Source organism: Eschrichtius robustus, chromosome 14 (assembly GCF_028021215.1).
Source record: "Eschrichtius robustus isolate mEscRob2 chromosome 14, mEscRob2.pri, whole genome shotgun sequence".
Taxonomy (NCBI): Eukaryota; Metazoa; Chordata; class Mammalia; order Artiodactyla; family Eschrichtiidae; genus Eschrichtius; species Eschrichtius robustus.
In genome coordinates, this window is record NC_090837.1 from 7,484,480 (window position 1) to 7,510,923 (window position 26,444).

General features: G+C 45.6%; 1 protein-coding gene and 1 pseudogene across 1 annotated transcript; one reads left to right on the top strand and one right to left on the bottom strand.

Moving 5' to 3' along the window:
- Positions 1–6,103: 6,103 nt before the first annotated feature.
- On the bottom strand, positions 6,104–6,836 carry LOC137776933 (ATP synthase F(0) complex subunit C2, mitochondrial-like; annotated as a pseudogene).
- A 14,710-nt stretch (positions 6,837–21,546) lies between these two features.
- HCAR1 (hydroxycarboxylic acid receptor 1) lies at positions 21,547–25,007 on the top strand. The gene has a single exon (XM_068562893.1). The coding sequence runs from the start codon at positions 21,913–21,915 to the stop codon at positions 22,918–22,920; it is 1,008 nt and encodes a 335-aa protein (XP_068418994.1). The 5' UTR covers positions 21,547–21,912; the 3' UTR covers positions 22,921–25,007.
- The last annotated feature ends 1,437 nt before the right edge of the window (positions 25,008–26,444 follow it).

The following is a 26,444-nucleotide window of genomic DNA, read 5'->3' on the forward strand; positions in this document are numbered from 1 at the left end:
TGCCTGACATTGCTGGCATTCAAACCCAGAGCTACACTTCCTAGCGCACACGTCACAACCTGTCAGCAATCAGGTACTAAAAGGAGGAACAACCCATTAAATAAAGAAACAACAGTGGTTTCTCATCAGGAAGCCACAGACCCCGAGAGGCAGTGGAATTATTGCAAAGAATCCAGGAATCCAGTTGAGGACCAAGGACTGTCAGGAAATTGACTAAATAGCTTTCAGGCTTAAGTATTACTATTTTTCTAGCGTAAATTACAGTTTTGTTCCAATGAAAGTCCAAAAGTTGAATCTGATTGGGTTGTTTCCAATCGTGTCCATTCCTAAATCAATCACCATAACTAGACAAGCCCTGAGTTAAAAGTGTCCATTTTTGGAGCTGGGTTTGGAGAGTGGAGACAGGGTACATCCCAAAGGAAATTTGAGGAACTATAAATAGAAGAGGGAATGATGCTGAAGTATCAAAACCAACAGATGTTTACTCCAGCCATCCTCATACATGTGCTAAAAATTATTTTAAAATCTAGTGCCCTAGGGACTTACCTGGTGGCGCAGTGGTTAAGAATCCGCCTGCCAATGCAGGGGACATGGGTTCGAGCCCTGGTCCGGGAAGATCCCACATGCCGCGGAGCAACTAAGCCAGTGTGCCACAACTACTGAGCCGATGCTCTAGAGCCCGCACGCCACAACTACTGAAGCCCGCGCACTTAGAGCCTGTGCTCTGCGACAAGAGAAGCCACCGCAATGAGAAGCCCGCGCACTGCAACAGAGAGTAGCCCCCACTCGCCGTAACTAGAGAAAGCTTGCGCACAGCAACAAAGACCCAACGACGCCAAAAAAAAACTAGTGCCCTTAACACATCAAGTGGGTGTACAGGTGAGGCAGACTTCCTTACTAACAGAATCCTGTGTTGCTGGAGATAGCAGTGTGTCCAGCTAAAGATACTTGATTTCCCAGCCTCGCATGCAGTGAAGGAGGCTATGTGATGCGGTTCTGGTCAATGAGATGTAGGTGGATGCTGAGATAGGGCATGCCTTCTCTTGGGAAACATTGTGAAAGATTTTTAAATGGACAAAAAAGAATACTGGGTGTCCTATTTATCATTCTGTTTAGTGTTATCTTTCATTGTCTTTGAGCTATTTTACAATTTTGTAAGTTGTAGAAAACTGATAGTAATGCAGTTTGCTCTTGTCCATAGAGATGCAAATGACTTTTGTCTGGTGGAGCTCTAATTGATTATTTCTCTGTTGACTAGTTTTCCATCTACTTGTAAATTCATTTCAGCATTTCTTTTTTTCTTAAAAATTTATTTATTTATGGCTGCGTTGGGTCTTTGTTGCGATGTGCAGGCTTCTCATTGTGGTGGCTTCCCTTGTTGTGGAGCACAGGCTCTAGGCTCGCCGTCTCTAGAGCGCAGGCTCAGTAGTTGCGGTGCACGGTCTTAGTTACTCCACGGCATGTGGGATCTCACAAGACCAGGACTTGAACCCGTGTCCCCTGCATTGGCAGGTGGATTCTTAACCACTGCGCCACAAGGGAAGTCCTGTTAATATGTTTTGTTTTGTTATTTTTGGCTGTGTTGGGTCTGCATTGCTGCGCGGGGGCTTTCTCCAGTTGTGGAGAGGCGGGGCTACTCTTTGTTGCGGTGCGTGGCTTCTTGCTGCGGTGGCTTCTCTTGTTGCAGAGCACGGGCTCTAGGCACGCAGGCTTCAGTAGTTGTGGCTCGTGGGCTCTAGAGTGCAGGCTCAGTAGTTGGGGCACACGGGCTTGGTTGCTCCACGACATGTGGAATCTTCCCAGACCAGGGCTTGAACTCGCGTCCTCTGCATTGGCAGGTGGATTCTTAACCACTGCACCACCAGGCAAGTCCCCATTTCAACATTTCTGATTGCTTATGTATGTGGATATGATTGCCTATGTGTGTATGTTTTTTAAAATTCTCCTTTGAATTGGTTTTCACGTCTACTAATTCCCTTATTAATTAAGAAGTGAAATAAAACCTTTAACACATGTTTATGTATAATTGGATTAGTCATGCTTTTTTATTTCCACGCCACGCAGCTTTCAGGATCTTAGCTCCGCAACCAGGGATTGTACCCAGGCCCCCAATGAAAGTGCAAGTCCTGACCCCTGGACTGCCACGGAATTCCCTATTTAAAAAAAAAAAAAAAAAAAAATCACTTAACACTTCTCAAATAAAAAGGCGAGGCCTCATTTAAAAACAAAAGAAAAGAAAACAAAAAAACCCTTGACTTTTCTGTCTTCTTTCCAACTGAAACATGAACATAAGCCATCTTGCAACCGTGAGGACGGATTACAACCATCTTGCAAGCCTGAGAATGCAGGTGCATATGCTAAGGATCTTGGACTGGAAACATAAATAGCCTGTGTTCTGGATAGCATTGCTGACTCACCATATCAGCTCCTGACTATCCTCCTTCCAGAGCTTCCTATTGTGAAAGACAAACACTCCCCATCCCTACCCCCGCCCCCCACCCCCAGACTGTTTAAACTAATACACTAGGGTTTTCTATTATACCAATACTACAGAATGCATTCCTAAATGATACTATCAGGAAGCCAGGTATTTCTGAGACCGGCCTGGGACCTGGGACCCTTTGCTGCAGTGCTGCAACGCTTGCACCTGGACAAACCTCTCCTCCAGCAACAAAATACAAAGAAACTATACGGGAGGGACTTCCCTGGTGGCGCAGTGGTTAAGGATCGGCCTGCCAATGCAGTGGACACGGGTTTGAGCCCTGGTCCGGGAAGATCCCACATGCTGAGGAGCAACTAAGCCTCTGCACCACAACTACTGAGCCTGCGTTCTAGAGCCCACCAGCCACAACTACTGAGCCCACGTGACACAACTACTGAAGCCCACGCTCCTAGAGCCTGTGCTCTGCAACAAGAGAAGCCACCGCAATGAGAACCCTGTGCACCACAATGAAGAGTGGCCCGTGCTTGCCGCAACTAGAGAAAGTATGCACACAGCAACTTAGACCCAATGCAGCCAAATAAATAAATAATAAAAATTTTTAAATAAATAAAATGAGCTCTCTAAAAAAATGTGCTCATTAAAAAAAAAGAAGAAACTATAAGGAACTGAAAAATAACTGCAGGTACGCACAGTTGGGGCAAATTCTGGACAAAAGATACAAAAAGACCAAAAAAAAATCCCAACTGCCACTTCTGAAGAGCTGGGAGCAGAAACAGGGTGTCCGGGAGCAAAAGCAGGGTACTGCACATGCCCCCTGCCCTCAGCACCACCTAAGGGGTGGGCAAAAAACCTCAGCCACCCCTCCAGCCAGACCCCTGGACACACCCCTACCCTCACCCCATATAAGGAACCCGCTCACCTCCCACTCCGGGAGTGAGCAAGCAAGGGAAACTGTTAATTGTTCTTGCTTCCCCTGCTGCAGGAGCCCCAGTAAAGCCTTGCCTGAATTTCTTGTGTGGCCTCTGATCAATTTCTATTGACTGGGGAAGGCCAAGAACCCTGGTGGGTATCATTTCCTTTAACGCAAGAGGGGAACCCATGGTCCAGCAAAGCATGTGTGAAGGAAGGGGACAAAGGTTGAGACCTGGCTAAGAGACAATGGGGAAGTGATGTGAGACCTGTCATTCAGATGAAGCATGGAGGAAGGAGCATTTTGTCACTCATTTTCTGAGAATGATTTCGGACGCACGCAGCAGTAAGCGGCAGCTTGCATCAAGCAACAGCGAACAGTAGCTAGAAGCAAGATCTTAGTTACTGGAACCGGGGTCCTAACCACTAGACCACAGGGGCCAGCGGCTAGGACCTGGATCCCTAGTTCTTGCCTGTCTTGTCAAGAATGAATTCAGGCAAGGAGGCAGAAGGTAAAGAGAAAAGTAAGAAGTTTATTGGAAAAGCAAAGTACACACGGAAAGACGTACACACGGAAAGACAGACGCACGGGCGAACTCAGAGAGAGACGCGCTTTGGGGAAGTTTAAATCCTTTATAAAGGGGCAGTTTTACGGGTCTTTTGTCTTCCTTCTCGCCAGTCATCTTGTTTTGTCCCCACTGGCTAAATTGTCTCAGGAAATGCAAACAGGAGTCTAGTTGTAAGTACCCGGCCTGAAGCCCACTTTTTTCTGCCTCATGAAAAGTTAAGCGGGAGGCCAGTTGTAAATGTCTAACCTGGGGCCCATCTATCTCCTGCCTCAAGAAGACTTCTGTCAAAGAGAATGAAAGCGTTATCCCTGGGCTCCCTGAATGAGAAGTGACTTCTTACCACACGTGATGCTTTGTCATAACATCATCTATTTTCTCAGGAAATCATGGGTTTTATTTTTCCACTCTTGGGGCTGGCTTGGCCCTTAGCCAGACATTTTCTTTCATCTGGTTCTTTCTGGGCATTTTCAAGATGGTCACTTGGGGCAGAGTGGATATTTGTTGACTGTCTTTCTAGCATCTCCTCTCTGTAAAAGGTCCATCTTGGCTTGGAAGTGTTCATCTCCTCCCCACACTCGACCCATGTGGTCCGATCGAACCGTCACAACACCCCCATTCAGAGGTGGAGCCTGTGACCCAGGTCTAAGGCAATCAGCACATGGTGTCCTGCTGGTAACAGCGATTAATTGATTCAAGGGTAGATCAGTCAGAGTGAATCCCAGCACACTTTTGAAGGAGCTTCTAGAAAAGAGGCTCTCTCTTTCCCACTGGACTTGAGTCTCAGAGGATTCACACTAGAGCTGCTGGCAGCGATCTTGTCACCATGTGGGGTTTTTTGTTTGTTTGTTTTTTGTTTGTTTACTTATTTATTTATTTGGCTGCGTCGGGTCTTAGTTCCCTGATCATGGATCGAACCCAGGCCCCCTGCGTTGGGAGCACAGCATCTTAACCACTGGACCACCAGAGAAGTCCCACCCCGCTGTGGTTTGAGAATAAAGTCAATATGGAGAGCAGATTTGAGAGACAGAGAATCCAGCCACATCTGAGGTCAGCCTTAACCCTTAACTTTTCTGGATAAAAGTCAACACATTCCCATTTTTGCTCAGGCCAGTTTGAACTGGAATGTCATTTTCAGATTAGTTCTGATGGACACATAGGGTTAGGGCTAGTGCAGCCCTTACAGGGGTTTGTTAAGACCTGTTCTACCCAATGTTTCCTAACATTTTCCCCCCACTGTGATATACCCAATGGATTTTATGCCCTTGCAGAGCACAATCTCATAAACAAATCTACATTTTGATGACACCTCCAAATGACTGCAAGGATGTAAATCATTATAATAATTTGTGATTTTCGCAACTAATTACAATACACACATAAGGTAGGTGGCCATGGACTATGGCAGATTAAATGGGTTGTTGTTTGATTCCTTTCTTTCCCCCTCAAGAAGGCATTTTGGAGTTCTTAGAACAAGGCCCAGTCCAAAGAGAAACATAGGGCTAACCTTCAATCTGTCTCATCTGCTTAAGTAAATAAAATTTTAAACTCTAATACTTCCATATTAGCAATAAATTACCAGACACATGCCATACATGAAACTGAATTCAGGGAATTCCCTGGTAGTCCAGTGGTTAGGACTCCTCACTTTCACTGCAGGGGGCACGGGTTCAATCTCTGGTTGGGGAACTAAGATCCCACAAGTCGTGTGGTGTGGCCAAAAAAAGTAAATAAGTAAGAAATAAAAACTGATTTCAACATACCAGTGGATCGAGACACACATGGACGAGAACTGACAAGTGAATTGGGCTCAGTTTATTCCCAAGCTACATGAACTATCTTCAAAACTAATACAATTTTCATCTGTTAGCTCTGGTCTAAATTGAAAACATTTATTCTTTTCTGAAAAGAGAGTTTGTATTTGTCACCTTTCTCTCTTGAAGGACAGATAGCCTTTGAGAATTATTTTCTCAAGGGCAAGATGGTACCTTTCGCTTGGATCTTTGATGTTTAAACTGGTTTAGAAAAAAACATATTTTTAAATTAATACAGTATTTATTTGTCTTTTCTCTGTGAAACCCTGAGCCAACCAATTTCCCTAGGCTGCCTGGGGAGGTATAGGAAAAGGAACATACAGGGCAGAGAAACACAGGAGAAAGAACTATAGGAGGTGGAGACGGCTCCTTCACATGGTAAAGAGGATGAGAAAGGCCACCATCAGGCAAAAGGTCCCCATCGCCTCCGAGAGGGCAAAGGCCAGAATGGTGTAGGAGAAGAGCCGTTGCTTCAGAGAAGAGTTCCTGGCATAACCAATGATACGGCTCCCAAACAGTCCTGATTCCAGCCCCAGAACCAGCCACCTACTGTGGCAGCCTCAGGTCCAGTGAACTTGGCTGCTGAGTTGATGTCCCTTGAAATGGCACTGAAATGTATATGTATAACTGAATCAGGGACTTCCCTGGCGGTCCAGTGGCTAAGACTCTGCGCTTCCACTGCAGGGGGCGCAGGTTCAATCCCTGGTCGGGGAACTGAGATCCCACATGCCGTGCTGCGCGGCCAAAAAACAAAATAAATAAAAGAGTAAACGGGGATTCTTGTACCATCTTTGCAAAAAAAAAAAAGAATAACGGAATCACTTTGCCGTACACCTGAAACTAACACAACTATGCTATTAACTATGTTAATCAACTATGCTCCAACATAAAATAAAAAGTTTAAAAAAAAAGCTGGGGGGCACTGGTTTGGAAGCTGCTGCTAAGAGTAAGCGAAGTCAGGGGACGTGGGGCTGCCAAGCTGCTGAGGGTCTCATCTGTCAGCGTCTCTGTTCATTTCAGCACCACTGCAGACAGCGATGGGCTCAGTAGCTTAGAGGTTCTCCTGACCTAGAAGGAGGTGGAGACAAACGTGCAAATGTACATTTTCAGGGAATGAAGAGCTGTGGCAGGAGAGCTGCTCCCAGTGCAGAGAGACAGAGAGCTAGAGAAAAAAAAAATTTTTTTTATTGAAAAAATTTTAAGAATCCAGGATTGGATTCCAGTTTCAGGAATAGCTGGATTCTAGAGATAAAATAACATACTCAAGAATCTACCTCTCTCAGGGGCTTCCCTGGTGGCGCAGTGGTTAAGAATCTGCCTGCCAATGCAAAGGACACAGGTTTGAGCCCTGGCCCGGGAAGATCCCACATGCCGTGGAGCAACTAAGCCCGTGCGCCACAACTACTGAGCCTGCACTCTAGAGCCCGCGAGCCACAACTACTGAGCCCACATGCCACAACTACTGAAGCCTGTGCGCCTAGAGCCCGTGCTCGGCAACAAGAGAAGCCACGACAATGAGAAGCCCGCGCACCGCAACGAAGAGTAGCCCCTGCTCGACACAACTAGAGAAAGCCCACGCACAGCAACGAAGACCCAACGCAGGCAAAAATAAATAAATAAATAAATAAATAAATTTATTAAAAAAAAAAAAAGAATCTACCTCTCTCAAAGGATTGGGAGCCTGGGATTAGCAGATGCAAACTAGTATATATAGGATGGATAAACAACAAGGTCCTACTCTACAGCACAGGGAACAATACTCAATACCCTGTGATAAACCAGAATGGAAAAGAATATGAAAAAGAATATATGTATGTATAACTGAGTCACTTTGCTGTACAGCAGAAATTAACACAACATTGTAAATCCACTATACTTCAATACAATTTTTTTTTTTACAACTACTTCTCTCTGAAAATTATAAAGCAAAAGTGAAAAGTGCTTATGCTTGATACTTCTGGGTACAGGTAGGGGAGTTGGGAGTTACTTTGTACTATTCTCGTAGCTTTTCTGTAAGTTTGAAATTATTTCAAATTTAAAAGTTTTTTAGGGGACTTCCCTGGCAGTCCAGTGATTAGGAGTCCTGCACTTCCAATTCAGGGGTCACAAGTTCGAACTGGTCGGGAAACTATGACCCCACATGCTGTACGGCGAGGCCAAAAATTTAAAAAAAAAAGAAAACGTTTTTAAAAAAGAAACTATCTCTTTTCATGCTTTGTCTCCTCCCCTATGCTTTTGTCATACTCTCCAAATACTTCCCCAAATTTACTACTAGTTTAGCAATCCCAGAAGAAAGACTATCTTTTCCAGTGGTTCTAGCAAACAACTCAGGTTGGTATCTGCAATAGATCAAATGTTTGTGTCCCCCCCAAAACTGTACATTGAAATCCTAACTCCCAATATGATCATATTAAGAGGTGGGGCCCTTGGGAGCTGATTAGGTCATGAAGGTGGTGCCCTCGTGATGGGACTAGTGTCCTTATAAAAGAGACCCCAACAAGGGCCTGCTTCACCTGCACCCTACTCACATGACTGACCTTCCTATGTACTTGCCCCAGGTCCCAGATAGTGATAGCTTATCAAAGGGGCAGTGAGGGGAGTACCCCTCTACTGGTTTCCCTGGTAGCAAATGAGCCCACCTGATGTCAATTCCCCTATAATTTGTCATCTCCCCTTCCCCTTGAGAGTGAAGACTGCCACCAAGTCCTGCTTGCCACGCGCTGCACATGGTGGGGCATTGCTCCAGGAACTTGCTTCAGATGTGTAAGCTCCCCCATCCATTAAACCACTGATGTCTCAGATAAAATAAAACAAAAGAGACTCCAGAGAGCTCCCTTGCCTTCCGCCACGTGAGGACGCAGAGAGCAGACAACAGGAAGTGGCCACTCACTAGTGATTCTGCTGGCACCTTGATCTTGGACGTCCCAGCCTCCAGAACTGTGAGAAATAATCACAGAAATAACCTGTTGTTTATAAGCCACCAGTCCGTGGTATTTTGTTAGATCAACCCAAGTGGAGTCATCAGTCCCTTGAGTCCTGTGCCCACCTGACCCGGTCACAGTGGCCACAGGGATGAAACGATCTGATCTGCCAGATGTCCATTCCTAGAGCCAGACCCTCCTAAACCTCAGAGACGGTCAAACCTCGGGGATGGAGCAGTCAGCAAAGGAAATCTGGGTGCCAATGCCAAAAGGAGGGCACGTAGATGCTGGGAAGACCCAAACAGCATAGAACTACCCCATCAGCCAAGCTCTTGATCCCAGAAGCCCTGCTCAAAGGAAGAAGGATGGGGGGACTGAGATGATAGGGAAGGAGCAGATATGACAGAGGTTAATGAAAAGCAACCTGTTCTGCTTCTCCAAAAAGCTTGATGTTTCATAAGGTCATTTGCCCTTCCTGCCATTCCTGCAACACGGGACTAACAAGGGACACAAGTTCTGCCACAAGAGGCCCATAAATATTCAATATAGAGGAGGATAAATTTACAAAGATGATACAATTTTATCATGATGGGGCAGGAACTTGATCAGGTTTACAGTGAAACCCGTCTTTGTTCAGCCCTCGTATAAGGGGCGCGAAGCCCCCGACATTCTTTTTTTAAAAAATATTTATTTATTTGGTTGCACCGGGTCTTATTTGCAGCAGGCAAGCTCCTTAGTTGCGGCATGCATGTCGGATCTAGTTCCCTGACCAGGGATCGAACCCAGGCCCCCTGCACTGGGAACTTGGGGTCCTAACCATTGTGCCACCAGGGAAGTCCCAGCCCCCTGACATTCTGAGAGTTATATTACAATACATTTAAGTATACCTCTCTTTTATTACAAAAATATTACAAAACATTCATAGTGTGTACAGTGAAAAAACAAAATTTCCCCCTCTCCAGAGTGCTATTAGCAGTTTGGTACATATAATGATATTAATAGGAATAGTAACTAAGACATATATAGCATTTACTCTATGTTGTATACTGCTCGAAGCACTTTACATAGATTAACTCATTTCTGTTACTCAGTTCAATCTCGTACTGCTCACCGCACAACAGGCCAATAAACTGAGAGACGAATTGTTGGGGCAGGGAATAGTGACTTTATTTGGAAAGCCAGCAGACCGAGAAGATGGTGGACTAAAGTCCCAAAGAACCATCTTCCCTGAGTTAGAATTCATGCTTCTTTTATACTAAAAACGGAGGGAGTAAAGTCCTGGTTCCGGTCAGACTTGGGAGGGGATGTGTTAATTTCTTTCTTCCTGCAGCCATTCATAGGTGAGCCCGGTCAGGAGGTTTCCTGTGAGCTAAACCAATGTATTTTATTTTATTTTATTTTTTTCTTATTAGTTAACCATTTTATACATATTTTTTTTAATTAATTTATTTACTTATTAATTATTTTTGGCTGTGTTGGGTCTTCGTTTCTGTGCGAGGGCTTTCCCTAGTTGTGGCGAGCGGGGGCCACTCCTCATCGCGGTGCGCGGGCCTCTCACTGTCGCGGCCTCTCTTGTTGCGGAGCACAGGCTCCAGACGCGCAGGCTCAGTAGTTGTGGCTCACGGGCCCAGCTGCTCCGCGGCATGTGGGATCTTCCCAGACCAGGGCTCGAACCCGTGTCCCCTGCATTGGCAGGCAGATTCTCAACCACTGCACCACCAGGGAAGCCCCATTTTATACATATTAATGGATATATGTCAATCCCAATCTCCCAGTTCATCCCACCACCACCACCACCACCCCGCCCCACCCCCGCCGCCAATTTCCCCCCTTGGCGTCCATACCTTTGTTCTCTACGTCTTAAACCAATGTATTTTAGCTTAACACTCATTACATAGGAGGCAGGGTTCCCAGAGATGGGCCATTATGCATAATTTAAACTTATAGGCAAAATCCCTTTAGTGATTAACTTGTAATAGAATGCAGAAGTTCTCCCCTATTACAATTTTGCCTTCATATTAGAATAACATGGGTAATATCATTTCCATTTGACACGTGAGGAAATTGAACCTTAAAGAGGGAAGTAGCTTGCCTAAAGATCTTGCAGCCAATAAGTGAGAGAATTAACTTTAAACCCGGGCAGCCTAACTCCAGAGCACATATTCTTATCTTCCAGATTTCTAAAATGCATATACATGTTTTTTACTGAGTTGCAGTTCACATAAAGTAACCGTTTAAAGTGTACAATTCAGGGATTCCATGGCGGTCCAGTGGTGAAGACTCCGCACTTCCACTGCAAGGGGCACGGGTTTGATCCCTGGTCAGGGAACTAAGATCTCCCATGCCACACAGCATGGCCAAAAAAAAAAAAAAAAGGTACAATTCAGGGGCATAATACGTTGTTGTGCAAACACCACTTCTATCTAGTTCCAACATTTTTTCACCCCCAAAACAAACCCTGTACCCATTAAGCAGTCATTGCCTATTCTCCCCTATCTCCAGTCTTTGGAAAATACTAATCCACTTTCTGTCTCTATGATTTATATATTCTGAATGTTTCATATAAATGGAATAATACATTACCTCTTATGTCTGGCTTCTTTCACTTAGAATGTTTTTGAGGTTCATGGACTCTGTAACAAGAATCAGAACTTCATTCCTTTTTATGATGGAATAATACTTCATTGTGTGTTGATACCACAATTTGTTCATCTGTTCATGTGTTGATGAACATTTGAATTGTTTCTACCTGTATTATTCAGGGGTCTTCAGAGAAACAGAGCCAATAGGGTGTATATATATACAGAGAGAGATTTATTTTAAGGAATTGGCTTATGCAACCGTGAAGACTGGTAAGTCGGCAGGGTAGGCTGGCAGGCTGGAGACCCAGGGAAGAGCCAATGTTGAGGTCAAGTCCAAAGGTCATTTGCAGGCAGAATTCCTTCTTGCTTGGGGGAGGTCAGTCTTCGTTCTAGTAAAGCCTTCAGCTTACTGGAAGAGGCCCACCCACGTTATAGAGGGCACTCTGCTTTACTCCACCAATTTAAATGTTAATCTCAATGTAAAATAGCTAGCTAGTGGGAAGCAGCCGCATAGCACAGGGAGATCAGGTCAGTGCTTTGTGACCACCTAGAGGGGTGGGATAAAGAGGGTGGGGAGGAGATATGGGGATATATGTATATGTATAGCTGATTCACTTTGTTATAAAGCAGAAAACTAACACACCATTGTAAAGCAATTATACTCCAATAAAGAGGTTTAAAAAAAAAAATGTTAGGGCTTCCCTGGTGGCGCAGTGGTTGAGAATCTGCCTGCCAATGCAGGGGACACGGGTTCGAGCCCTGGTCTGGGAAGATCCCACATGCCGCGGAGCAGCTGGGCCCGTGAGCCACAGCTACTGAGCCTGCGCGTCTGGAGCCTGTGCTCCGCAACAAGAGAGGCCACGACAGTGAGAGGCCCGCGCACCGCGATGAAGAGTGGCCCCCGCTCGCCGCAACTAGAGAAAGCCCTCGCACAGAAACGAAGACCCAACACAGCCATAAATAACGAAGACCCAACACAGCCATAAATAAATAAATAAAAATTTTAAAAAAATAACAAAAAAAAGTAACATCTTTAAAAAAAAAAAAAACTGTTAATCTCTTCCAACAGACACCTTCAGAAAAACATCCAGCATAATGTTTGACCACATATATCTGGGCACCGTGGCCCAGCCATGATAACACATAAAATAAACAATCATACCACCTTTTAGCTACTGTGACTAGTGCTGCTCTGAGCATTTGTGTACAAGTATTTGTTTGAGTCCTGTTTTCAATTCTTTTGGGTATATACCTGGAGTGGAATTGCTGGGTCATATGGCAGTTCTATGTTTAACGTTTTGAGGAACTGCCAAACTGTTTTCCGCAGCGGCTGAGCCATTTTACATCTCCACCCAGTGACGTACAACAGCGTATACATTATTTTTTTAGCTTCCAAAAATGGGATTATTCAACACAAACTCCAGGGCATTTTTTGTGTTTTGGTGGGGGCCTGATCCAAAGGTAGTGTTGTACAAGTGAATGCTACTATTCTTTTTTAATAAGTACACAGAATTTTATTGAATGGAGACACCATAATTTATCTCATTCCCCACTGATACAGATTTAAGTTGCTTTCAACTTTATTTAACTTTTTATAATGAAAAATATATACAAACAGGGAGAACAGGACAATGAATATCCCTGTTCCCATAATCCAGCCACAACAATAAAAAATTCGTAACCTCTGTTTTTCTATTTCTCTTCCCCTCTCCTGTTGGACTCCTTTGAATCACATCCCAAATACCATGTAATTTCATCTACACATATTTCAGTATTTATTTCCAAAAGATAAGGACTCTTTCTTTAAACATAACCAAAATACCCCATTATCACACCTACGATAATTAGCAAGAATTCCTTATTATCCTTAATTAGCCAGTCCTTGTTCAGATTTCCCCTAATGTCTCATACTTTTTAACAGCTGGAGTTGAGAGTACAAACAATTGGTTAATATATCTAGTTTTTTTTTTTTGGCCATGCTGCACGGCATGCTGGGTCTTAGTTCCCTGACTAGGAATCAACAGACAACGGACAACGGACAAAGGATTAATCTCCAAAATATATAAACAGCTCATTCAGCTCAATATTAAAGAAACAAACAACCCAATCCAAAAATGGGCAGAAGACCTAAATAGACATTTCTCCAAAGAAGACATACAGATGGCCAAGAAGCACATGAAAAGCTGCTCAACATCACTCATTATTAGAGAAATGCAAATCAAAACTACAACGAGGTATCACCTCACACCAGTTAGAACGGGCATCATCAGAAAATCTACAAACAACAAATGCTGGAGAGGGTGTGGAGAAAAGGGAACACTCTTGCACTGTTGGTGGGAATGTAAATTGATACAGCCACTGTGGAGAACAATATGGAGGTTCCTTAAGAAACTAAAAATAGAATTACCATATGACCCAGCAATCCCACTACTGGGCATATACCCAGAGAAAACCGTAATTCAGAAAGACACATGCACCCCAATGTTCATTGCAGCACTATTTACAATAGCCAGGTCATGGAAGCAACCTAAATGCCCATCGACAGATGAATGGATAAAGAAGTTGTGGTACATATATACAATGGAATATTACTCAGCCATAAAAAGGAACGAAGTCGGGTCATTTGTTGAGACGTGGATGGATCTAGAGACTGTCATACAGAGTGAAGTAAGTTAGAAAGAGAAAAACAAATATCGTATATTAATGCATGTATGTGGAACCTAGAAAAATGGTACAGATGAACCGGTTTGCAGGGCAGAAGCTGAGACACAGATGTAGAGAACAAACGTATGGACACCAAGGGGGGAAAACCGTGGTGGGGTGGGGATGGTGGTGTGCTGAATTGGGTGATTGGGATTGACACGTATACAGTGAAGTGTATAAAATTGATGACTGATTAAAAAAAAAAACAACAAAAAGACTCATTTTGAAATGGTGAGGAACTTCTTTGTCAGCTTGTGTCAGGTCAGGGTAACTTCTCTTCTGATCACCCTGTGAAGCAATCCCCAGCTCTCTCCTTAAACTTCAGGCCCCTAGCTTTCTCCTGGGCTGTAGCAGGAAACAAAAAGAAAAATGTGATAAATCATTTACACCATAAATTCCGTCAGTAGTTCCTCCTCCCTTCCAGAGAGGGCATTTTGAAATAGTTTGGTAGAGAAAGGAACTCTGAGACTCAAACACTGACGTTGAAAAGGTCACTGTAGGGCTTCCCTGGTGGTGCAGTGGTTAAGAATCCGCCTGCCAATGCAGGGGACACGGGTTCGAGCCCTGATCTGGGAAGATCCCACATGCTGCAGAGCAACTAAGCCCGTGCGCCACAAATACTGAACCTGCGCCCTAGAGCCTGCGAGCCACAACTACTGAGCCCGCGTGCCACAACTACTGAGCCCATGCGCCTGGACCCAACACAGCCAAAAAACAAACAAACAAATAAATAAATAAATAAATCTCTAAAAAAAAAAAAAAAAAAGTCACTGTAGGGGCTTCCTGGTGGTCCAGTGGTTAGGACTCTGTGCTTCCACTGCCAAGGGCCTGGGTTCAATCCCTGGTTGGGAAACTAAGATCCCACAAGCTGCTCAGCATAAATAAATAAATAAAGGACTCTTTTTTAAAAAAAAAGAGAAGGTCACTGTAATGCATGGAGTGGTTACCCCTCAAAAAAAAGATATGTCCACATCCTAAACCCCCAAAACTGTGAATATGACCTTATTTGGAAAAAGAGTCTTTGCAGTATTTAAGTTAGTGATCCTGAGATCATTCTGGATTATCTGGGCCCTAAATCCAATGACAAGTGTCCATAGAAGAGGTACACAGAGGAGAAGGCTACGTGACCATGGAGACAGAGATTGGAGTGATGCGGCCACAAGCCGAGGATGGCCAACAGTCCCCAGAAGCTGGAAGAGGCAAGGAACAAACCCTTCCCTCGAGCTTCTGGAAGGAGCACAGCGCTGCCGGCACCTTCATTTCAGAGTTCTAGTTTCCAGAACTGTGAGAGAATACATTTCTGTTGTTTTAAGCCACCAAGCTTGTGGTGATTTGTTCTAGCAGCCTCAGGAAGATAACACAGCCACACACCAGGTCTCTGATTGGGAAAGGCGTTTTGGAGAAGCAGAGGCCCTGGATTTCTACCTATGACATAATAAGAAATATATATGTTGGTCTCTGCCCCTGGTTCCCGACACAGAACTCCTAAATCCCTTGGGATTTCCGGGGTGATAGGATTGTCTCATGTTCTAATGAGGTGACTTTTTTTTTTTTTTTTTGCCATGCCTCGAAGCATGTGGGATCCTAGTTCCCCGACCAGGGATCGAACCCAAGCCCCCTGCAGTGGAAGCTCAGAGTCTTAACCACTGGACCGTCAGGGAAGTCCCATCTAATGAGGTGACTCTTAATGGACTGTTGGATGGGGGCTGGTTACCAGAAAGACCGAGCCATGATTAGAGGCTTGGAATTTTAGCCCTACCCCCCATTCTCCAGAGAAAGGAGAGGGGCTGGAAATGGAGTTAATGAGTGACCGTGCTTACATGAAGCCTCCACAAAAATCCCAATTCTATGAGGTTTGGGGAGCTTCTGGGTTGGTGAACACATTCATGAACCAGGAGGTCCCCAACCCCATGGGGACAGAAGCTCCTGCGCTCAAAACCCTTCCAGATCTCACCCTACATACCTTTCATCTGGCTGTTCTTCTCTTTATCACATCCTTCATTATATAATAAACTGGTAAACATGACTGTTTCCCTGAGTTATGTGCGCTGTTCTAGCATATGCTCGAATCTGAGGAGGGGTGTCATGGGAACCTCGAATTGCAGCCATGTCGGACATAAGTTGTAGGTATCTAGGGGACCCACAACTTGCAATTAGCATTCAAAGAGGGGGGCAGTCTCATGGGACCGAACCTTTAACCTGTGGGGTCTGGGCTAACTCTGGTTAGTGTCAGAGTTGAATCAAACTGTAGGACAACCCAGTTGGTGTCACAGAGAATCGTGTGGCGCGGGGAAAAAAAAAAAATCCCACACACCTGACATCGGAAGTGTTATGAGTGTGGCCGATGTGCAGGAGTGAAAGAGACACACCAGGAGGAGTGTGAGTTCCTAACACACCGCCACACAGACACTCCCCCCTCCTGCCACCTGCTGGGCGGTCCTGCAAGGAATGTCCACTGTCTGCCCCTGTCCCGTACAAAGTGCCATGTTATCTCACAAAGCATCGGGGGAGGTGGCCCGGTGGGGTCCGAGAGCTCCAAGCTCACACCAGATCAGCCTGGCAGGTGTGGCTGCAAGTCCTTTCAACCTGCCCTTCCTGTGTCTCCTCAGAGCCAGGAGAAGAAGTAAACTACAGAGGTCTGTCGGGAGTCATTCGTGCACTAGTTCATTCGTTTACTCAGGACATACTTCTTGTGTGTCCCCTTGGTGCCAGGCTACAGTCTGGGCTTGCAGAGCTGAATCAGACCCAGCACTAGGCTTCGTGGAGACAAGGGGCTGGGGGGAGACACAGGTAAACTGTCACAGTCCTGCGTGGTCAGTGTGTGAGTGGCAGATATGGGCAGAGATGAGGGTTTAACCCAGACTAGAGAGGGAGAAACACAGGAGGCTTGGGGACTGGAGGAAGAGGTATCCCCTGGGCTCCCTGTATGGTAGCCACAAACCACATGCGGCTTTTAGAATTTAAACTAATTAAAATTAAATAATATTGAAAATTCAGTGCCCACTAGCCCCAATTTCAAGCGCTCAAGAGCTGCGTGTATATTACAGAACATTTCCATCATTGTATTTAGAAAATTCTAGTGGAAGCTGCTGAAGCCAACAAAAGAGGAGTTATCCAGTACTAGGAGGGAAGGGAAATGTGTTCCCAGAGGTCCCTATAAGACAGCCTTCGGACACTAAACACTGTTATGCCTCATGTTGGATGTTGAGGCCAGTTCCTACGGTGTCTTGAATTCCCTGCTAAGGACAACAGGGAAGCATGGGAACATTCAGCTGGGTTGGTGGGTGACAGGTGACATCATCAGGTTTGAGTTTGGGGAGATGTGCTGGAGGAAGAGCATGACAGGAGGCAGGAGGACCCATCAGGAGGTGGTTGTTTCCTCTAGAAACTCGGACCAGCCAAAGTGGTAGCAGTGTGGAGACTTCCCTGGCGGTCCAGTGGGTAAGCCTCTGGGCTCCCAATGCAGGGGGCCCGGGTTCGATCCCTGGTCGGGGAATTAGACCACATGCATGCCACAACCAAGAGTCCACATGCTGCAACAGCCTAAATAAATATTTTAAAAAGTGGTAGTAGTGTGGGTGGAGAGAGATTTCGGGCGTGTGATCTGTAGATGGGGAGGTGGCTAGCAAGGAAGAGGGAACCAAGCTATGGCTTGAGCTACCTGATGGATGGTTCTAACAGTTCCCTTTGTCTGATGTGAACTTTATTTTAAAAGTGTTCGTACTCAAGGGCTTCAGTTATCTGGGACACCACACTCCTTGATAACATTGTCCCTATGGCTCACCATGGAACACACTAGAAAGAGAAGTCATGGGCTCTGACCCTGCAGAATTCCCAGGTGACAGCAGTGGGCAGTACTGTGGCTCCAGGGTAGGCAGGAGAAGCGGAGGGGCACACATATTAAAAGCCTGTTGCTTTTTCATCTCCTGCCTCCGATCCTTTACAACGTCACTCACTCAGAAATGGTTCCTCCAGGGCTTCCCTGGTGGTGCAGTGGTTAAGAATCCACCTGCTAATGCAGGGGACACGGGTTTGAGCCCTGGTCCGGGAAGATCCCACATGCCATGGAGCAACTAAGCCCGTGCGCCACAACTACTGAGCCTGCGTGACACAACTACTGAAGCTCACGTGCCTAGAGCCCGTGCTCCACAACAAGAGAAGCCACCGCAATGAGAAGCCCGCCCACCACAAGGAAGAGTAGCCCCCGCTCGCTGCAACTAGAGAAAGCCCGCACACAACAACAAAGACCCAACGCAGCCAAAAATAAATAAATAAATAAAATAAGTTTAAAAAACAAAAAAGCTTCCTCCATAAGAACCTGCTATAAAAAAAGAAAAAGAAAAAAAAGGTCCCCCCTGCCACTGAATTCAAGGTCCTCTGCAAAACAGCCCACTCAGCGTGACCTGTTTTATTCCTTATGTTTCTGCAACATAGACTCCAAATTCCAGACTCCTCAAACGTTCCTCAGGTGCCCCCTCCACCTTACTTTTTCCATGCTCCTCATTTTCCGGAATGTCTGTTCCTTCTATTTCTGCCCCTAGAAATTTTAACAACTCTCCCTCATCCCCCCCACTCACAAAACTGCAATAAAACAGCTGTATTTTTTTCGAACACATATTAAAATACAGTCATAGCTATAAAGTCAAAGTCCATATGGATATTACTCTCCATCATCTAAAATCATCTCACGTTATCATCTGTGGCGTGTCCACCACATTGTGGACAATATTGCCTTAAACCGCTTATTCAATTTGCTTTTCCTTTATTGTTATTTATGCTCTTGTCTTATTTCTCCTAGTAAACACTCAGCTCCAGACAGCAGGTAACATCCTCATTTTGGGGATCCTGAAGCATCTAGATAAAGTACCTCAGAGGTTCATTGAGTAACCATTTTTTTAATCAATAAAGCCTCTATTTTATTATTTATTTATTTATTTATTTATTTATGGCCGTGCTGCATGGCATGTGGGATCTTAGTTCCCCGACCAGGGATCGAACCCGCTCCCCCTGCAGTGGAAACGTGGAGTCTTTACCGCTGGACCGCCAGGGAAGTCCCAAGCCTCTTTTATATCAGGCATTGTAATTGGTAGCTAGAAGTAAAAATCAGAACAGTAATGAAATTTGGCTTAAAGGAAATTTAAGACTTTTTTTTAGAGCAGTTTTAAGTTCACAGCAAAATTGAGGGGAAGACACAGAGATTTCCCACAAACCCTCCATCCCCACACATTCGCAGCCTCCCCTATTATCAGCAGTAGACTTTCAGAGAAAGAGAAACCTATCTTTTCTTCCTTAATCCTCTGCTAACTCTAGAGGGAGGAAGAGAGAGGGAGTGGGAGGTGATCTGACAAAACAGAAAGGTTGTGGAAAAAAAAGGCACGTGTTAGTCATTCGGGAAAAGGGAAACACTTGTGTTAGTGTTTACAAGAATCTCGACGGTATCTGCTAACCCAGAAGGAAGAATCTTTTCCATTAGTTGCAAAATCCAGCCTGATCATACTGAGGTAGTACTCAGGGTCACCCACCCAGCCTCATTTTGGGGCATTCCAGCCTACGGTAGTTTCCCCTCCATCAGTTAGCATATTCTTATAGAATCACAAAGGTCCACAGAGTGAAAGTGGCGGATACGTGCTCTGAGGAAAAGTAGGAGTTAATCATCAGATCCTTCTTCTAGGCCCTTACTGTCAAGAACATGGACTTTATCTCCAAGGACCTCTTGGATTGGTGAGGGAGCTAAATGTAGTTGTCTGGTGGACACGTTTATTTGTTAGAAGTTCAGAGACTCACAGGTAGGGTGGGAGGAGGAAAGTGACAGGAGAATGACACTGGAAAATTAGTTTGGGAACCATCTGTGAAGGGCCTTGTAGACCAACCCAAGGAACTTGACCTTTAACCTGGAGCAGAGGTGACAAACTTAAAATCCCACAGAGACCAGGCGTGTCGATGAGTGAAGCTGACCAGGTAACAGGGAGGGGTGAGGACTGTGGCAAAATGGGGATTCTCGCCTTGTCTCAAGGGTGCAGCTACTCTCAGCTTCAGCAGACTGTTACCAGGCAGGAATGGTTGGCCCAGTGTGACCAGATCTTCCAGTTTCCAAGAGAGGCTGGAAATCCAGGTGTGTTTTTGTTTTGTTTTGTTTTGTTTAATGAAAAAAAATATTTTTTTTATTTTTCAGCCATGCTGTGTGGCACATGAGATCTTAGTTTCCCGACCAGGGATCGAACCCAGGCCCCTTGCAGTGGAACCATGGAGTCTTAACCCCTGGACCGCCAGGGGAGTCCCTGGAAATCCAGGTTTTCATATGACAGTCCTAGGTTTTCAAAACATATGGGCCAAGTCAAACTGGTTCTCAAACCAGATACGGCTCACAGGCCACACAGCTATCACCTTGGCAGACTGAAGGGTTTTAAGGGGGGAAAAAAAAAAGATATGATCATATCTGTGCTTTAGAAAAATATCACACTGTAGAGTGGGAGAGGAGTTACAGAAAATAGACTAGAGGCAAGGAGACTCAACTGTTTCCACAGGAGGGAGGTTTCAATGATCCGTGCTAGGGTGGGGACAGGGGAGAAGGTTGTTGGGATGATCTGGAGTCCAGGATTCAGGGGGAAGAATTTAGCTTTCACCAGCATCTGGAAGAAGGCATATTCCTCCTCTCCGTGCACGCCCTCCCCTCACCCTTTCCTAAACTGAAAGCTGAAAGGACGGACAGATCATCTCTAAAGCCAAAGGACAGGGAAGTTTAGCAAAGACTCTGGTCTTGGGAGCAGACTAATTTTACTAATGATCGTTTTTGAGATAAACTCCTTGACCAACTGCCCCAACTCTCATTCTCCCCCACCAATGGGCTCAGCACGTAATTAAAATTTAAAACTTATAGGGACTTCCCTGGCCATCCAGTGGTTAAGACTCAGCGCTTCCAACGCAGGGGGCACGGGTTTGATCCCTGGCTGGGGAGCTGAGATCCCTCGTGCCGTGCAGCCAAAAAAGAAAACAAACAAAAAAACCATACAGATCATGGCGTTCTGCTCTTTTGAGCAGCGGAATTTGGGAAACTCAGAGCCAAATCCTCTCTTGCTAACAGCAGAGGAAGGACCTGGCTCCCAAAGAGGCTGTTTCATGAATACGGACGTGAGAGGCGGCTTCAGATCCATTTCATGGTCTTGGTGGTGGTGCAACTGGTCACTCGGCTCCAAGGAAGAATGCAAAGGGTAGGAGGTGCCAATGGGGGAGAGGAATGGCGACTCGCTTCAGAGAATTTTTCTAACAGCCAACAAGTGCTATATTAAGGATTTTTCTCCTCCGCAGATCCTTTGGATTTTTAAGTGCTGTGTTTTTGGGTCTGGCGTAGGAAGTGGCCCTGAGGAGCTGCAGAGCTAAACCTCCCCTCCCTGGCACGGCCTGGGAGCGCCCCACAGGATGAGGGAGAGGACAGCAGTCAGGCAAAGGTTAGGGAGGAAAGCGCAGGCAGAGACCCAGAACGGCTCCAGGAAATGTTTGTATTTCTCCACCGGGAGGGAGGACAAATAAGCTTTTTTTCATTCCTTCTGGGCAGCTTTGCTTATTCTCCAGCTAAGAGAGAGGCTGAAAATAAAAATCATTCTGGGACAGGACTCAACTACTCCTCACCAGCATGAATCTCCTCGGACCTGCCAGCTGCTTCCCAGAAATGACAACTGCGTGAAATTACCTGCGTTTCAAAGCCCTGGGGTGCTACATGCTTCGGCTCTCAGGGAGACAGGCGGCTTGTGACCCAGGCTCCAGAGAAAGGACCCCCCCCCACCGCCACCTCGAGTCTCCCATTTCCTGGCCGAAGTTTCTGTTCTCCGTGGAGTGGCTGCATCCATGTGCACGTGTGGTACCTGCGTCCCAGGGTGAAGAAGTTGGAAACGTAGCAGCTGGAGCATTCAGGTAAGCATCTGTGTTTTGGGGGGAACTCCACAGCCCAACACACAGAACACCGGTCCTCTGTCCACCATGGAAAACGGGTCGTGCTGCCTCATCCAGGGGGACCCCATCTCCCAGGTGATGCCGCCGCTGCTCATCCTGGCCTTCGTGCTGGGCGCCCTGGGCAACGGCATCGCCCTGTGTGGTTTCTGCTTTCACATGAAGACCTGGAAGCCGAGTACTATTTACCTTTTCAACTTGGCCGTGGCCGACTTCCTTCTCATGATCTGCCTGCCCTTTCGGACAGACTACTACCGCAGACACAGGCAATGGGCCTTCGAGGACATCCCTTGTCGGGTGGCACTCTTCATGCTGGCCATGAACAGGGCTGGGAGTATCGTCTTCCTCACGGTGGTGGCCGTGGACAGGTATTTCAAAGTGGTCCACCCCCACCATATGGTGAATGCCATCTCCAACCGGACTGCGGTTGGCATCGTCTGTGCCCTTTGGACCATGGTCATCCTGGGGACTCTGTATCTTTTGATGGAGAACCATCTGTGTGTGCAAGAGAAGACCGTAACTTGTGAGAGCTTCATCATGGAGTCGGCCAACGGCTGGCACGACGTCATGTTCCAGCTGGAGTTCTTCCTGCCCCTCAGCATCATCTTGTTCTGCTCCTTCAAGATCATTTGGAGTCTGAAGCGGAGGCAGCACCTGGCCAGGCAGACTCGGATGAAGAAGGCTACCCGGTTCATCATGGTGGTGGCGGTTGTGTTCATCACCTGCTACCTGCCCAGCGTGTCGGCCAGACTATATTTCCTCTGGACGGTGCCTACCAGCGCCTGTGATCCCTCTGTCCACGTAGCCCTCCACGTCACCCTCAGCTTCACCTACGTGAACAGCATGCTGGACCCCCTGGTGTATTATTTTTCAAGTCCCTCGTTCCCCAAATTCTACTCCAAGCTCAAAATCCACAGTTTGAGACCTAAGCGTCCAGGACACTCCAAGAGGCCAGAAGAGATGTCCGTTTCAAACCTTTGTCGCAAGAGATGCATCAGTGTGGCAAATAGCTTCCAAAGCCAATCCGATGTGCAGTGAGATCTCCAAATGTGATGGATGGCACCAGAACAGACAGACGGACAAAGTCAAGGAAGACCCATGGGCGACTTAGAAATAATTCATGCTGAGGGGTGGAGAGCTTTGAAAATGCCATTCTTTCTTAGCTGTATCCTCCTCACTCTGTTAGATACGAAATTCAGATCACTATGTCTTTTTGGAAGGTTCCAGTTGAGAAGTGAGTCGGTTGCATTTATATGATTTGATTCCAATGACAGGGGCGTGTGTGTGTGTGTGTGTGTGTGTGTGTGTGTGTGTGTGTGTGTATGTTGGGTGGTGGGTTGGGAAGAGCTTGGCTCCTGTGTATTTTTAAATGGCTGAGTTCATAGGTACTAATGTTTAAACCCATCATGTTCTCTCTCTGGGGGAGTTAGTGAATTTAATAACCTATCCTCTGACCTTAAGTTCTTACCTGTCTTGGAAAATAGAAACTAGTGTAAGTCAATATTTTTATTTCAGGGGGAGTGAGGCTTTAGACTGGGAAGTCTCGACCCCATTGATTTTCATCTTCCTGGGGCCCCTCTGTACTTTTCTGACTTCTCAGGAACCCAAGAAAAATGACAGCCAAACAATCTGCTCCCACCTTCTTGGAGCTCCACGTTTATCTGCAAGTCTTTGCATTTCAAAGAAAGTACTGAAGGATATGTTTACCTGCCCTGAATTTTCCAGTGGGAGCTGAGTGCTTGAAAAAATCCCGTTAGCCTTTGGGAAGTGCTGAGTCTGGCGTAACTGCTTTGGCTGCTTGTTATGTGACTATGAGTTTGAATTATTCAATCACTCATTTTCCACGTATTTCCGGAATTAATATTCGGTGCCAGGTACTGTGTTAATGTCCCTTTTACCTGGACGGTCCTTAGTCAACTTGTGTGTGGCAGGGTGGGAGGCGTGTGTGTAGCAAGCAAACAGAAGTTAATGAAGTTCACCCTTTCAATGACTATAGTTTCTAGACCTGTTCTCTGCAAACACCAGTGTTTTCCTCTTATTGTAGGATTCCATACAAACACGAAAGGGAGGAAAGGGTAGTATCCCTTATACACATGAATTTCCCAAATATGTCCATGGGACCCTCAAAACTAGATAGATGACTGTATGAATGACATGCTGCTCCTGCCCTGGATTAGGGGGAAAGATTCCAAGCCAACCTTAGCTCCGTTCTCAAGCCACAAAGTGGTGAAAGTGTTCCCGGCTCCTTTATTTACACTTTCTCAAATTCCCAGGGGACTCTCTGCAGTTAAGGCCCTTACCAGCTTTTCATTCTTTAGCCTTGAAAAATCCCGCTAGGCTGTTCCTATTAATTCCTTTTTCAGGGGCACTGCACAGCCCAGGCATGGGCTGTACAAAGCTCAAATCACAGCTCAACTGCTTATGATGTGTGATCTAGGGACAGATTTTTTTTCCTTTGGCTGCACCGCTGCATGCGGAATCTTAGTTCTCTGACCAGAGATCAAACCCATGCCCCCTGCAGTGGAAGCTCGAAGACCTAACCACTGGACCACTAGGGAATTCCCTGGGGGAAGATTTTACCTAACCACATTTAGTTTCAATTTCCTCATCTGTCAAATAGGGGTAACAATAACGTTGACATCAGAAGGCCATTGGGTGGATTCATTGAATGTAGGATCCTGAAGCACAGGGACTTTGTTTACTATTATATACCCAGAGCCTAGAGGCATGCCTGCACATAGTAGGTGCTCAGTAAATATTTGAATGAATGAATAACTGCATGTAAAACGTTAAGCGCAGTGTCTGGCATAATATAGTGCATAATATTATGACGTATTATGTTAACACACTCTACATATAAAGAAACTGAGGCACAGAAGCAATTTCCCCTGGGGTTCAGAGCCCGTAAGTAGCTGCTCTGTTGTGACTACTTGAGTTCCCTGCCTCCCTAGCTTCCAGGGGAGAAGTGAAAGCAAGGATTCTTATCAGCATCAAAGAACCATATATCCTCTTGATAGAAATCTGTGAAAACCCCACACTTCTGCTTTAAATTCTATTCTTAGTTCATTCTTTCCTGGGCTGCCCCCTTGTTGCTTCATCTTAATAAAAACGGATTCCAAAAGAAAGTCTGCGTCCTGTGTGTGATCCTATATTAAAAGATTCATGAGGGGCTAAAGACGCAGATGTAGAGAATGGACTTGAGGACATGGGGAGGAGGAAGGGTAAGCTGTGACAAAGTGAGAGAGTGGCATGGACTTACATATACTACCAAATGTAAAATAGATAGCTAGTGGGAAGCAGCCACATAGCACAGGGAGATCAGCTCGGTGCTTTGTGACCACCCAGAGGGGTGGGATAGGGAGGGTGGGAGGGAGACGCAAGAGGGAGGAGATATGGAGATATATGTAAATGTATAGCTGATTCACTATGTTATAAAGCAGGAACTAACACACAATTGTAAAGCAATTATACTCCAATAAAGATGTTAAAAAAAAAATAAGATTCATGAGACTTTACCCTCCAAGGAAAGAAATCCAAAAAAATCCAGAAGCACACGGTAGGCTGAGGTTCTCACTAAAAAACAGCAAAAACAAACGAAAACAAAAATCAAATCCCCAACTGAAACAAGAGGGAAGGGGGCAGGGCACAACCTTTGAAAGGATGACAGTAGCCCAAGGACATAACATAAACTGATTAGAACCACATGGGTCCAAGATGGCAGACAAGTCAACTTCCGCTAGACCTTGAGCCTCAGTATACGCTCACTGTAACACATCAGCAAGCTAAATGACACACCCACAGGCACCATGACAGTTCCAAGATGACCATAAGGATCAAAAAGTGGGTGGTGGCCCGATTCCTGGAAATCCCTGTCCCTTCCCAAAATAGCTGGAATACTCCTCCCACTCATTAGCCTATGAAATTACCCACCCCTATAAAAACTGACAACCCCATACCCTGTTGCCTTTCTCACCTTCTGAGGTGGCCTACGCTCTGTCTGTGGAGCGTGTTTCTCTCTAAATGAATCCACTTCTTACCTATCACTTTGTCTCTCACTGAATTCTTTCTGCGATGAGACATCAAGAACCTGATCTTCATTAAGTCCTGAAACCAGGTGTGTGATCTCAGTTGGAAGACTGTGGGTTTTGGCTGGGTTCGAATCCCGGCACAAGGGTTCATGTCCCAATCTGAGGTGCACCGTTTCACAACCACAGTCTTGACTCTGGTTTTGCTTCTCTTTTTTAAAATTCATAGAATGTGATGAAACAAATGTTATCAAGAAGTGTTCAGAATTGTAAGGAAGAGTCATATAGCTTTGTTGACAAAGCTTTGTTTAAACTACCTGGAACAGGAAAATGTCATCGATTTAAAAGAAATATTGTGTCCTCTGACTCAGGGTCTTTCAGGAAAGTCACATAAAAGCGAGAAGGGATAGTAGACCATTATTGTTCAGGAATTGTATGGAAAAAATAAGAGGTACCTTTTATTGGTGCTGACAACATAAAAATTTAGGTTCTGGTCTATTCTCAGAATGGGTTTCCTTACCCTTTCCGACAACTGAC